The sequence below is a fragment of the Poeciliopsis prolifica genome, unplaced genomic scaffold (genome assembly GCF_027474105.1).
Source record: "Poeciliopsis prolifica strain line A6 unplaced genomic scaffold, Auburn_PproV2 SCAFFOLD003, whole genome shotgun sequence".
NCBI lineage: Eukaryota > Metazoa > Chordata > Actinopteri > Cyprinodontiformes > Poeciliidae > Poeciliopsis > Poeciliopsis prolifica.
The window spans coordinates 5,799,790-5,814,069 of NW_026562378.1; the positions used below are offsets into that span (position 1 = coordinate 5,799,790).

The 14,280-nt window shown below is 42.8% G+C and overlaps 1 protein-coding gene across 1 annotated transcript in view; it reads left to right on the plus strand.

Annotated features, from left to right (window-relative positions):
- suclg2 (succinate-CoA ligase GDP-forming subunit beta) overlaps window positions 1–9,060 on the plus strand; it is a 99,417-nt gene extending 90,357 nt beyond the window's left edge. The window contains exon 11 of the mRNA XM_055027339.1: window positions 8,168–9,060. Coding sequence (XP_054883314.1) covers window positions 8,168–8,280 — 113 coding nt within the window. The 3' untranslated portion in view covers window positions 8,281–9,060. The remainder of the gene's footprint in view (window positions 1–8,167) is intronic.
- Window positions 9,061–14,280: the final 5,220 nt, after the last annotated feature.

Sequence of the window (14,280 nt, forward strand, 5' to 3'; positions counted from 1 at the left end):
GGGCCGCGTAATTCAGCCTGACTCGCAAACGTGGCAGAAGGTCAGCTCCGTCCGACGCTCCCGACCAGTGCTCTCCTGGCCCGGGCCTAATCCAGGCTTTAGACGTGGGTCATTACATCGCGGGCTTCAGTGTTGCAGAGAGGATTGGTTCAGAATCAATCAGCTCAGCTCAGCTCCGCTCGGATGCCGGGCGGCGAGCACGGCCTGGCGCTCTTCATCGGGATCAGAATGGATTAACGGGCGCACTTTTAATTGGAAAGGCTCTTTTTAAAAGACGGCGCTTGATTGCACAGGCGGAGAGTTATGTATTCCCAGATGTAGAGGAGAGGTGCCATGTGGTCAGGGTGCTATTAGGGATGTATTCATGTTTGTAGCGGGGAACGACTGTAATCTTGCCATTTTATATTCGTCTTACAGATTCAGGCGAGAGAAAAAAACTCCAGAAAATATTTACGCATGTGTGGTGAAAAATATTAGAGGTATAAATAGGAGGAGCTCCTTGAGAAAGTGCAGTACTGCCCTCTTTGGCTACAGCAGGAAAATGGAGTCATTGCACTGTGAGCTCACTGTCTGCTGCGATTTGAAGGGACAATTTTCCCTTTAAGTGATCCTGAGGGTCCGGGGGAAAGAGTGACTGCGTTCTCCAACCTATTGACTCAATGAGCCGTTCTGTAGGAGGCTGTCGGAGATCAGAGGTTTGATTTTTTGCTTAAAGGTGTCGCCTTGTTTATTTAAGAAGAGATTTTAGATTCTAATAAGGTTAAAAGGGGACCTTCGGTGGAATCCGAGCCGATATTCTTTAAATGGCCGTTCCGCACACAGTGTTACCAACACATACTGCAGCTTTCTGCTTTTTGATTATCAGGATAAATCCTGTGCGTCTTAACTACTTTTTTTTTTTCTTTTTTCTGCTGCTTCTTGCTGCTGCTGCTTCTGGCTGACACATTAGGCGTTTTAGCGTTCACCAAAAAACATGATCCCGGAGATTAAACTGCCAGTGTCAAATATGTGGTTTAAATCCGGTCGACTTAGCTGCACTGCTTCTTTCTTAAACAGCGGTCTAGACAGTTTAAAAGACACGAAAACTTAAATTAGTGGCTGGCTAGCACTTCAAAGGAAGAAGCTGCTGCAGCATTGAGGAGCCCCCTGCTCTGCCTTCAGATGAGAGGCATTTGATGTTGGACACATGAGGGCGGAGGGGGTTCTTCATCCTGGAACGTAAAGGGAATACTCCGACCGCTTGGTGCTGAAACTTTATGAGATACAGCAATCATATTCAGAGTCGAAGAATGTAACTCTGATATGAAGGAACTTTCTTTTTTGCATGAAGATTAGAGGTCAGCAAATAAGGGAACAAATAGTTTAGATTTCTTTTTTATGCGTGTTTCATGAAGTTGAGTTTCTTGACTAAGCCGTAAATGTCGGTCTGAAGCTTCGCTCCAGTCAACCGGAAGATTTCCAAGTAATACTGCGGACATTTTTAAAAATTGTACAACCTAACCTGGACTTTTTTGGTTTACTGTTTTACATCATAAAGCAGAAAAAAGACACATTTTAAAAAATATTTTTTATCATCTGCTAGCTTTTTATTGTCTCTCGGAAGTGGGGGGAGTTTGAGTTCAAAATTGGGGGAAAAAATCAAATAAAAAATCCTCACAGTTAAAATTCAAAAACAGAAATTTGGGATTTTTCGAACCAGCCCTGACCTTAAAATCCAATATGGCTGCCTTGCATGCAACTAGATATACTGTAGATACTTGTGGAAAAGATGAGCAGGGACTGGAAATGTCACGTTTCTCATCTAGTCTTTCACTGCAGCAATAGGACATGAAGCTACATGTGAACTAGCTCCCAGAAGCTAGTTTAGCAGTTAGCCTGGTTGCAGATAAAATTCACTGCAAGAATGGCATTTTCTTGACTAAGTGAATCAAGAAAAAGCTCAGTGGGCATAAATTCTGTGTTATTCACACAGAATTTATGTGTAAATGACACGAGTTCTGTAAGCCGAAGCTAAAACAAGTAGACACGTTAAAGCAGTTTCACCAGCATTGAGCAAACATAAAAACACAAGCTGATATATCAGATATAATACAAATCTGAGCAGGAACAACCGACAATTTAAACTGTTAAATGTTCACTGAAAACTTTGCCCTAATTCTCAACTTCCAGGCTTCTCGTCTGTCTGCTTGACTCAAAACCCTGTGTGACCTCTGTGGACGTCCGCCTGTGCAGAACCAAAGGTTTTTGTGACTTCACTGACTTTTCTTCTACTCCTCTTTGCAAGAGGTTCTAGTGAAATCAGTGTGAAACTGAGCAGAGCTCTGGAGCTCAGCTCAGATATAAATAGTATTAATAAAGGTGCTTTGTTGTCTGCAAGCGGCTCATGTTCACAGACACAGAGAGGTCTATCAAGGGCTTTTACAATGCCAAAAAGAAATCATGAAATCGGAATCGTTATTTTACAAAAGTGGTGAAAGATGTTGAAAAGCTGCTGCGTGTGGTAATAAGTCAGTGTCTTGTGACCATTTGTCAGATTTAAATGGTGTTTCTTGCTGAAAGGAATGTGTTGAATGTAACCTTCAAAGATCACAATGATCTCAAAGCTTCTGCTTGAAATTCTATGAAAAAATAAGTTTCAGCAAAAATTAGCTGTTTCAAAAAATTATTTCAAAATTTGAATACTCTAGCCAGTGGGTTACAGATTATATCAGATGAAAGAAGAAGAATTAAAAAAATCTGAATGTCTGAAATGGCGTAAAGAATGCATGAGGAGATGTCGACCAAAAGGATCTCGGCTTCGTTGGATTTAATGTTATCCGGAGACCAAAGCTCTGAATTCAAAGGTAAATTGTACACAACTTAAGGAGCCACCAGCACTGGATGGTTCACTGTTGTCCTCTTTTGCTATTCTTTCCCACCAGCGGTCCTTGCACCTCCGTTTGAGTATCACAGACTTGGATTAAGCCATTCATTTGATTGATTAACCGGAAGATGATGTAGACCACATGTGTCAAACTCAAGGCCCGGGGGCCAAATCTGGCCCGCCATAGCTTTTTATGTGGCCCTCCACAGACTAGACTAAACACTAAGTGTGATAAAATATTATATTATCAATTATATCAATGCAGTTCTTATCTGTTTACTGCCAATTTGTGTCAATCAATCCCTCCAGTTTCTTGAGAATTTAGTTGATGTATGATTATAATCCATGATTTATACAGTGGGTAAATAGTCGCATTTATTCCTGAAGGGACTGAAAAGCTCTTCAATAATATTATGTAATTTTAAGAATTCATTGACATATTAACAGTTTGTGAACAGGTTTTATCAACACATTCTGGCACAACCGGCCCTTTAAGAGCCTTCATAATCTTGATTTGGCCCAAAACGAAAATGAGTTTGACACACCTGATGTAGACCTACTAAGTGTTCCAACATCCTCACAAAAAAGCAAATAAAATGAATGATCTCGACTTACTTTTTCTGTCTGCACTAATGCACGCATGAAACGAACCCAACTTAATATTTGTCAGAGAGGAGTTTTCCCAACAGATGTCGGCGTGCTAATGCAGAGTTAGTCACAGTTTTATGTTCGGTGGCATCGATTGAAGTCCTCCTGTGCAGAAACTGCCGCAGTCCCTGGCCTTATTATGCTCTTTAAAAGTTGGGCCGTAATTAACTCGTGGATTAAAGTGACATTCTCTCAATTGTCGCGAGTGAGCTTCCTAATTGGAGGAGAGCTCCAAAAGAAAGGTTTTGTAAAGTGGCAGTATATCACACAGCTAAATACCAACTGCAGACCTGGCTTGGTTGGTTGCCGGCTCATATCACTCTGACTCGATAATTAATAAATCAGAGTCTGAAGAGTTTCAAAAAAAAAAAACACGGTTGTAGCTTTGCATTTACGTAGTTCAATGTTCTAAATTAAGTTCCTTTAGCATTGGAGTCTGACTATTCCTATTTATATTGGCGGGTAGAGGTGGATCTCAGTTAATTTTATCAGTAATGATGAGATATGGATTAAGAAAGTGTAACTCACATGTTGTGCAGATGCATTCAGTGTGATGTATTTTAAGCTTTTCTGTTAAGGTTGATGATTGCTATTGAGACCCAGAATTAGATAATCAACACTTAGGCCAACCAGAAATGACGGTCAAGACTATTTTTGGTGTATCCTAACATACTAATGGAAAGTTCGGTCAAAGGAAAAAGTGTGCTTGTGTGACGCTTCCAAACAAACTCTGGGGTGAATACAAACTGGCCCCAATTCAAACCAGCTACAGGAAATATACTTTTTTTTTGGCCTTTGCCAAACATGATAGTAAAAATAAGCCCCTCGTTGTTGCTAACTGCCAGCGCTGCACGTACTGATTGTACTGGAGTCGCAGCCGATCCGCCCGTTCTCTGCTTAGCGATGCTGCTGCCAGCACATTGTGGGTCAGGAGGTTCAGAGCATCTCGTCTCGTTCAGCTCGCAGCAGCTTTTGCCGAAGTAGAAACATCCCACTGAGAAACCTGCGTTTAATGAGCCGCTATGGACAATCAGAACGCTATTGCAGTTGTAGCAACACCTCAAATGCAGCAAGCAGGACTCCCATGTTTGTGACATATCTCCCTCCTGTCACTTCTGTCAAATGGGAGCTATGATAATTCGTCCGCTTGCGAAAAAGCGAAACGTGAAAGCAAGCCACACCAAACGAAAAGACTTAAAAAAATAAAAAAGACTATTTTACGTATTATTTTTATCTTTTTAAGAAAATATTTTCTTTTTTTTCATGAGCTTTGGCTCAAAATCATCCAAATAAAACTTTTTTTTAATAGTATTACTAAGTAAATGACTTTGTAATTTCTTGAAATTGACATGCATGAACACAGGCTTAAAGCTCAGTGTGCTGCATCCTATCCAGCCTGTGAGTTGGTCTCTGGCAGCACCTAGTGGCCGCAGGTGAGAACTCGCATAAATAAACATGTGAGTTCTCCTCCTCTTCCTCCTCCTCCTCCTCCTCCACTCGGTCACTCGCTCTCATCCAGCGGGGCTCCGTCTTCGCGGCCGCCGCCGCCGCTGTGAGCCATCAGTGCTCCCTGCCGCTCGCAGCGGAACTGCAATCAGCCGACACACACACACACACACACACAGCAAAACGCGGCACATAAATGCATGACTTTTCCTCCTCTCTCCCGCAGGCTCCCCGCCTGCCTTCACACTTTACACGGGTAGCACGAGTAGCGCAGATGCATCATCGGAACAATGTGGCACGCGCCACTGCTGCTCATAAATATTCGCGGTTTGTGGGGGTGAAGGGAGAAAAAATGCTTTAAATTATTTCACTCTTTCTTATTTGTCTTTTTTTTTTTTTAAGGAAATCTCCTATATAATGTATTTGCAGTGACAGCTTCTCCGCTTGTGTTTTTTGTCCAGTGTTGTTTTTAAGCTTGTTGAATTAATCATCTGGCAGATAAGTCTGACAGCAGAGCATCATAGATCCATCAATCTAGAGCAGCTCATTGGTCAGTCTGCTGGATGTAAAGTGAGCAGCTCTGCAGTGTTCCTCTCTCTTTGTGTGTGTGTGTGTGAGCGACAGCGTCAGCAACTGCGATACGAGTACACCCGGCCGGCACACCGTCCACCGCTCCACGAGAAAACGACTCGAGACACCCAATCCCTGCTCGCGTGTCAGAACAAGGTCTCTTCCTGCTAGCGTTCTAATTAATCACATCGCCGAATTGATTGTTTTGGAGTGTGAGCTCGCGGGAAAATGTGTATGGAGTGACTTATACGCCTGGACAAAAGAGGTGAAATATTAGGCGCTAAGTGGAGCTGGTAATAGAATTCCTCATGAAAGGTCTATTGATCGGGACGGCCGGGCCTCCGGAGGATTCACGTACCGCGGCGTTTTAATTACACGCCAGCCGGGGTGACAGGTGGGAGCAGAGGTCAAGCTGGGAGCGTCTGAGCGAACCTCCTCCGTTGGTCTGACCAAAACCAGTGCGGCTTCAGCAGCGAGGAGATCAGTTAATCTGGTATTGATCTGGTAAATTAAGTGACAAATGAATGTGACAATCACACAAAAAATACTTTTTTTTTTTTTTGTATGAAGCAGATAAATTAGTTTCCTGTCATAGGGTCACTCTGTTACATTATGAAAACCAATCACACTGCTGGACCATTATAACACATGATGATGCTTTGATTTAATGAACAGCCTTCCCGCCTGCATGATGCTGCCACCACCGTGTTTCACAGTGGAAATGACGTGTTCATATTGATATTTTTCAAAGTTGGGGCCAGGGCCACTAGGGGGCGCTGGAGGGGATTCAAAAGATTTGGAGGGAAAATATAGGGGGTCGTAAATGCAAAATAAAACAAAATTGAATCTAATAAGTGTTTTTTTAATTTATTTATTTTAAAAAGCGATCTGTTTATCAATGATTATTGTGATAAATATGTTGAAGTAACTAATTGAAATGTTCATTGCTCGTCTTTCTGATTGGCTGATTGTCAAATTTATCAAATGGGTAAAAACCCTGAGCACTAAAACCAGAAAAGATCAGGCAGCATTTATGCTAAACGAATGAAATTATTACTGAATAGTGAATGAAATCCGGGGAGAAAAAATACATTCCACGGGTTGCATTTTTTAATTTTTTGTAACATTGTCTGTGTGTTCACTAAATGGGGTCCCTGAACAGAAGCTAATGCTTTTTGGAGCGCCATGGAAAAAAATGGAAACGTTTGGAAAGCCCTCTTTCAGAACAGATGTTATTTTGTGCGTCACCCAGAAAGCTCAATTTAGTTCCTCCCCGAAAAGTTCAGGATGTACAAATGCCTGTGGAAGGCACCGTTTACACGAACCGATTTACTGCCGACAAACTGTTTATGAAAGTTTCCTTCTGATAAACATAGAAATCTCCAAATTATTTAAATGAGCGGCGTCCTACTGCTCCACTGAAGCTCACGCAGACGGGATAAGGATCTTAGTTTGAACTGCTGGAATTGTGTGACATACTCCTCCATGCGGGTCTGTAAGCATCACTTTGACAATTTGCACACGGACAGGTCAGGGTTCACCATTTTGCCTATGAACAAACGGAGATTCTGATTGGAGGATAATCTTATCCCTTCCTGGAAGAGAGTCGTTCTGGTTTGTTACAGGAGAAGATCAGCTGATCGAGTAAAGAGCCGATGATCAGATGAGACTGATTATGTAAATATTTTTGTCTCCGTTGTTTGTGGACTCAGTAAATGCCAAGCAAACAGCTGGACCTTCCCGCCTCCTACAGCAGTCACCGGGGCGTCACTGCTTCATTTGACCTTTTGCTCCGTTGCGCTCTCTTTACCACCCCCTCGCTAACGCTCCAGTCGGTCGTCCTCTCTCTGCTCCCCGCTCTGTGTTGCGACTCTGCTGTCAGGTTGCGGTTCGGCTGAGCAGCGTGCGGCCGGGTCGCTGTGTCGCGGCGGCTTGGGGATTACCCCGCACCCCTCCAGGAGGCTTCTGGGCTTTTTCTTTAAGGTTCACCGAAGGCTGTGATCAGCAGCGTGTCACCTAGCACCTGCTCTCCCTGACCTCGGCGCAGCCAGGGGAGCATCCACACACACACACACACACACACACACACACATTGCCGTAACTCTGCTCTGGGATCAGCGGGTGAATGGCCTGTTGTTGACCTATGGAGAGATTCCTTCCTAGCTCTTCCTCTGTTTATTTTTCTAACTCCAGATGTCAGATCGGGTCAAACCTTGTTAAGCAGGGTGCCTGCGCATCCTTGAAAAGTCTGAAATTTCTGCATCTAAACTAAGACCTTAAAATGTCTTAAATCCATCTTAAAAATGTAAACCGACCTTAAATTTGTTTTTCAAGACTATTTGATCTTGTGTATTTAGTTTTCTGTCAGGCAAAATATGAAGTTGCACACAGACGCCTTCAAGGCGTCATGTGACTCGAGGTGGTTGAGGCTACTGGTAGCTAGCTGCTATTAGCTCTTCCAACCATCTTCCATATCTATATATTCAGTCGTAATTTTTATTCTGGGTGGCATTAATTAGGTCTTAAAAAGTCTTGAATTTGACTTTTTCAAACCCTCAGCGTCTCTGTTCAGAACCGTTTGAGTAATTTCCCATGCTCCCTCCTTTATTCGCGTTTTGCTCTTTGTTCTCACTCCGTCAGGCACCAACGTTCACGAAGCGAAGAGGATCCTGACCGAGAGCGGCCTGCCCATCACAGCAGCCGACAACCTGGATGACGCCGCCAAGAAAGCGGTGGCCGCCATCAGGAAATGAGAGCTTTGGCCGACATCCCCACACTTTCCTCCTCCGTGGCTTCCATCGTCACCAGCAGCCTTTTCTATCCACAAGCCTCCATTTTCTCTCATCAACTTTGCTTTTTCTTTTTTTTTTTTTTTGTGAAAGAGTTCTCACTTCCATATTTGTATTTGTTTCAAAATTATTTTACAGTCATGCTGTTTGTTGGGGTTTTTTTCTAACAAATTGACTGCGATGAATTACTTTTACCATGGTTTTATCTTTTTGTAGGAGTTTCCAAAACCTCAGACAGGAAATGAAACGAAGTTTATCACTTTCATCCCATTACATTCCATTTTCTAGTGGAGACAGACAAATCTCTCTGGATATCATGCTGCTTATGTTCATTTTTGTAGGGAAAGGAAGACATTTTTGTACTTCTTAAGCACAAGGTGAAACTGTGAACTCTTCTAATGTAACATAAGCTAAAGGCGGCGAGACGTTCGGTGCAAACTGTTCAAGGCTCAGGTTAGATGCAGCGCCTTGCATGTCTCTCAGTTGAGTTCCTACGTCGTGTCTTATGTTTAAAGTGCTAATTCCACACATTTGTGCCTGAGGATCGAAGGTTGAAAGGTTGGGATGCTGACAATGCAGCTCCATCCTCTCTAAACTTGTTTTTTTTTTGGGGGGGTGAAATGTTGAAACTAGAATAGGGGGAAATATATCGTTTTGTAAAATCATGAATGTATGTTAGCAACAAAAACAAAGGTTGAAAGCTGTGTACATAATCTAAGGGATTAAAAACAGATATTTCAAAGACGTGACTTGTGTGTTTTTGGAGGATGACCCCTCTGTGTAAAACAGCCAGCAGACAGAAACATATTATTACTACTGACTCTACTTTTTTTTTTGCCTATTAATACAAAAAAAAAAGAGAAAAAAAGAACGTGTTTGCAGAATCTGGTCGGTGTGTCTATTTGAGAAAAGAGCTGCAGCGTTTTGTTCGGTTTTGTCCTTGAGTTCAGACTCTGTTGACTCCAGGAAAAACAGAGCGTCCTTCATCTGTTGTTCTTTAAAGTGCAGATGTTTATTAGGCATCCCTGATTAAATAAAAATAAAAACCAAGAAAAAAACATGCACAAAAGCTTAATAAATACAAAATGCATTCTTGTTACAGCAGAATGATCTCACTGAGAACATTTTCCAACAACCCAGAAGGGATGCCAGGTTGTGAAATTGGTCAAACTAACAACCACCGTAAAATAAATACAATCCGAGATTTGTTAATGTTATTTTAACTCGATGTGAAAAGACGAATTATGTACATCAGCATATCCATATTTACCAAGGAGGTCACTTTTAAAGTTACATTCAGTTATTTTTCTCTTTTTATTAATGACCCAGAGATAAAATGAGCATCGAGATGTGAAGCTGAAGTTTAGTTTTGGGAGTTTACTTCAAGCTGAGAGTAAAGCGGCACATCGCAGCAAAGTGAATACATTTATCTGTCTGCATGAAGAGAGAATCAATACCAGTTTACACACACTGATTTCACGGGGAGGAAAAAAAATATTTGCAACCTGAGTGCAACGTCATAGGTTGGCTGGTTGGTATTTCCACTTTATCGCATCAGACGGGCAGAAGGTTTCGCAGGAGAAATATTTAGAAAATGACCAGAGTTCAGAACGAAGCTCGCCAATAAAAGTACATCTTTATAGCTGCGGTGTGCCACTTTTGTAAACAATTTGTTTTTCAGGTGTTTGGTAAAACCGTCACTGTTGAACAACAGAATAGCACGAGACAAACAACCTGTGAAACCGTTTCCCGGCTCTGCTTTCTCCCTGCAGTCCAACAGCCATCTGCAGAAATACACGGCTCGGTGGGAAACAACCAATCAGAGCCAGGTACTCTTTCATCTCGCAGGTGATTTGAAATAAAAACTCGGAGTGCTCAGGAAGTCGGTCTTACAGCAGCACATTGATGCCAAGACCATAATATTCTTCCATGTCCGCCTCATAAGTACTGTTCTGCCATAAAATAAACTTTCTTTCAATAAGTTTGGCGTCATTTGTTTTAAAAAGTTGCGCGTCTCTTTCTCCTCTTGTCCTGTTTGTGAAATGCTTTGGGGACAGATTTCTGCAGCGCTTGCTCCAGATTTCCAGGCATTTTTCACACGGGCCTCCAATTACGTGTCCAGAAGGTCAGCGAGCGAGACGACGTGCCAGCGAGGCAACAAATGTTTTGAAAGATTTCTCGGCACGTGCGAGAACGGATGAGTCCTCCGGCGCCGTCCTCTTGTCCGCGTGTCGCTTTCTAACGGGCGGAACGGAACCGGGCGATAACCAAATGCGACTCGGAGCGGTTTCTGGTTGATGTGTGGACCTGGCGTTCATTAGGTTAGAGCTTTCACACAGCTGACAGCAGATATTTGCCGTGAAATTTACTCTAAAATGACACTTTCACTTAATTTTCCCACCTTCTGACACTGAGTCTGAAACGTACTGATCAAGGTCGGCTTGGGCAGCCAGCATGTCATCCATTTGCAAAATAACACGAGCATCTTTCAATAGTTTCACGGATTTTGGTTCCATCCCGGGTTTGTAGGGCCGGTTTGTTTTGACGCATTAACTGTGAATGGCCTCCCCAAAAACACTGACTTATTTGTTTTTTGGTTGTCTTTCCCTTTTCAATTAAAATTATTAGTTATTTTTTAGTTATTTAAAAAAAAAAACAAGCAATCAGTAGGACAGAGAAAACATGTGCTTACATAATCAAAAACAAAATAATTTCTTTACCACTGGGTTTCTGTTTGAAAAGGAGCAGGAAGATAAAATATATTACCTACCGACTCAGTAATTATATGTAAAATATATATATATATATATATATATATATATATATATCATGTGTGTGTTCAGTATATTGTGCTAAAGAGCCAACAAATAAATTATACTACTTAGACAAAATATGTGGCATTTTGCATACAGCCTAAATAGTTCAATGTGTGTCCAAATTGCTTCATTTATTGCTGCCACCAAGACTCTCATGCTGTTATTTTTAACAATGGCCGTCTTATTTTATGTCTGCTATATTGACGACTAATGCTTGTCCAGGTGTTCCCGCCTGAGCTGTGGGAATCTGCATCTCCTCCAAAGCTCACATGGTCTCTGTTGCTGCTTCTCCCGATTCGGTTCAGATTTTTATTTATCTGTCATTTTCCTTCCACTACAGAACCGAGAGCCACTCTGCGATCTTTCTCACACATAAGATCTGAAAAAAAAAAAAGAAAGATTAATTAATTATTGTTGATGTGGTTGCAACATGATAAAAATGTCTCTGTATTTACCTCCAAAGGTCTGTGTGTGGGTTTTCTTGCCTGTCTGCCTCTTATTGAGCGAATCAAAGCACCAACGACGACAACACAGTTTAGTTTTCTCTTTCAAATCTGGCAGTAAATAATAAAAAAAAACAGCACAAAACCAGTCAAAAGTGACGTAAACGAACAGGAACAAGGTCCTACAGAAGCTCCTCCCTTTTCACCTCCGATCAAATCGAAGCTGCTTCAGGCCTGTTGTATCTGTTTTTTAGTTCGTTTACAAATGAGAACAGGATTCTTTCCATTTCCTTCATCCATAATTCAACAGATGGAACTTCTGTTTGTTTGTTTTCCAAAATATCAGAACAAGCTTTTCCGATACAATAAAAAAATTTAAAAAAAACATAAGACAACAGTCGTCATCGCCATTTATTACATCATCTCTATGTTTTCTCTCTCTCGCCCTCCTTCCAGTTTGGAGTCCACAAACACACTTTAATCTCCCCAGATCTCCGGCCTTCATTCCCCTCTAATGAAGCCTGAGTGCGGCGGCGTCCCCAGAGGGGACCGAAGGGAGGCGACTGTCCTTTATAGGGCGGCTGTGTGAGACAGAGGGTTGACTGAGACCTCTTCCTGTCAGACACACTGACTGTGTGATGGATTATCTGTCAGGCAATCTGAGAGGACGCCCAGGCTCGCCGGATCGACTGCCACCTCCACGAAAGACATACACACGCAGACCGAGCCCCCACTGCGTTCACCAGAGAGAAGTCTGTCTCCGTTTCAAACTCTCAAACTGCAGCGACTTGGGTTGTTTCACTCAGCAAAGTCAAGGAGACTCCAAAAGAGAGGTCCTCTGGTGACTCTTTCCACTTGCTCCACTTCCGAGTCCATCCCTCCCACCCCCCTCACGCTCGGAGGCGATCTGCGTTAACGGGATAATGACTCTGAGCTTATTTTTATTTGCAAGGTATTGTTTTTTTTTGTTTTAGCTCTCCTATCACAGGGAATCATCTGGAGAGCAAAGAAATCCGTGTATCTCGGCGCCGCCATCCAGCCGGCCGGCCAAGCCGTAAAAATGGGGCTGAAGGGTTCAATAATTGCCTTATTTCATGCTCTTCCCTGCGTGTGTCAGAAATATCCCCGCTGATGGATTGGACGGAGGAATTTAAGGCTTGTTAAAGAGCGGGCTTCTCGGGGGGCCCCCTGATATTGTTTAATTCAGTGTCGGGCTGGAGGTCAGGACGAAACGTGCACACTGATTTACTGAGCAAAATTAGTGCCGCTCCTTCATATAAATATAGATGAGGAGGGGGGAAAGAGAAGCTTTGGAGGTCAGGCTAAAGACTTCCAGCGTGTGGCCCCCTGCTTTTAACTCGGGACGTGAGAGGGACGGGGCCGGAGTCTTAAACGACCCATTTGCATGGGCTGCTTCTTTTAATTAAAGCTGAATTATTATGCTGTGAGAGTTTTGTTTTATATTTTTTTTCTTTCTTTTTGTAGCTCACTTTATTTGTCCCTGTAATTGTGCTATCTCAAAACACTGGTAGTTTTTTTTGTTGTATGCGTCTAAATTGATGTTAGAGCGGTAATTGTCACTTCTGCGAAGCCGCTTTCGGCGTTTAGCCAACCGGTGCCGGCGAGAAACACGCTTCGGCATGACGGGGTCAAGGCCGTCTGCGAGGACGCATCGGGTGTTTATCGAGTCATTTAGAAGCAACAGCTATGAACATATTAGTTCATGAAAAAAAAAAAAGCGTAACAGTGGGATGGATTGCCTCGGGCCTTGTCTTTCGGGGACAAGGCTCGATATTTACAATTTTCCGCCTGTGTGTCTGTTGACCAGGCAGAGGACTGATAAGGAGCTCGACCCTGCGTGCGCCACGTTCAGGTGGTCGATTCTGTGCTATATTAAGAGTCAGAACGAAACGTGTGGGTTGGATTTAAAACTAGGGGCACATTTCCCTTGCAAAAACATTCACGGCTTAAAGCTTGTCACATTTAGTCGATTCGATAAGTTCGGAAATTGTGTAACGTGTCAGTGTTTCCTGCAAAATAACGTCCAGCCGCTATAATCCGGTAGACTCGGTTCGATTGGGGACCAGAATTGCAAACAATTGTCACATTTTCAGCTGTTGTCACTGTTCGCTTTCACAATGCTCCGTCAAATCATCCGAACTCTTTGGAAAACCAGTTCCCCTCCTCGCCTGAGGGGGCGCTGTAACAAGAACCCTTACATGTTAGCTCGACAGCCGTGGACCGCTCTGTGTTAGTCTAGCGCAGAAAATCTTAATCATACACTTAAGTGTGTGGTTGTGCATCGCAGCAAAATGTGGGGAAAAAAAGTTCAGGTACTACAAGTAGCAAAACAATACAAACCTCCATGAGTTTCGTGTCACTCTGTCGCCGCCATCTTGTCTTTCCCAATTGAACGTTTGAGGAAAGGTTTGTTCTAATTGTCGCTGCCGTTATCATCTCACCTTTCATCGGTGTTGTTTTACGGAGACAAAGCAACGAAAAAAGGAGACGGGGAGGAAAAAAACCCCACAGTGAGCAAGGAGCTGACAGGTCGACACCGTCTGCCTACAGCGACCTCAGATTCGGCCTTGGATCGGCAGACGAGCAGAAAAAAAAACAACATTTCCTTCTCCTCAAACTGCCTGTCTGTAAGAAACTGAGCAAACAGGCCATAGTTTAAAAAGTTACAATAAGTCAAACGCATT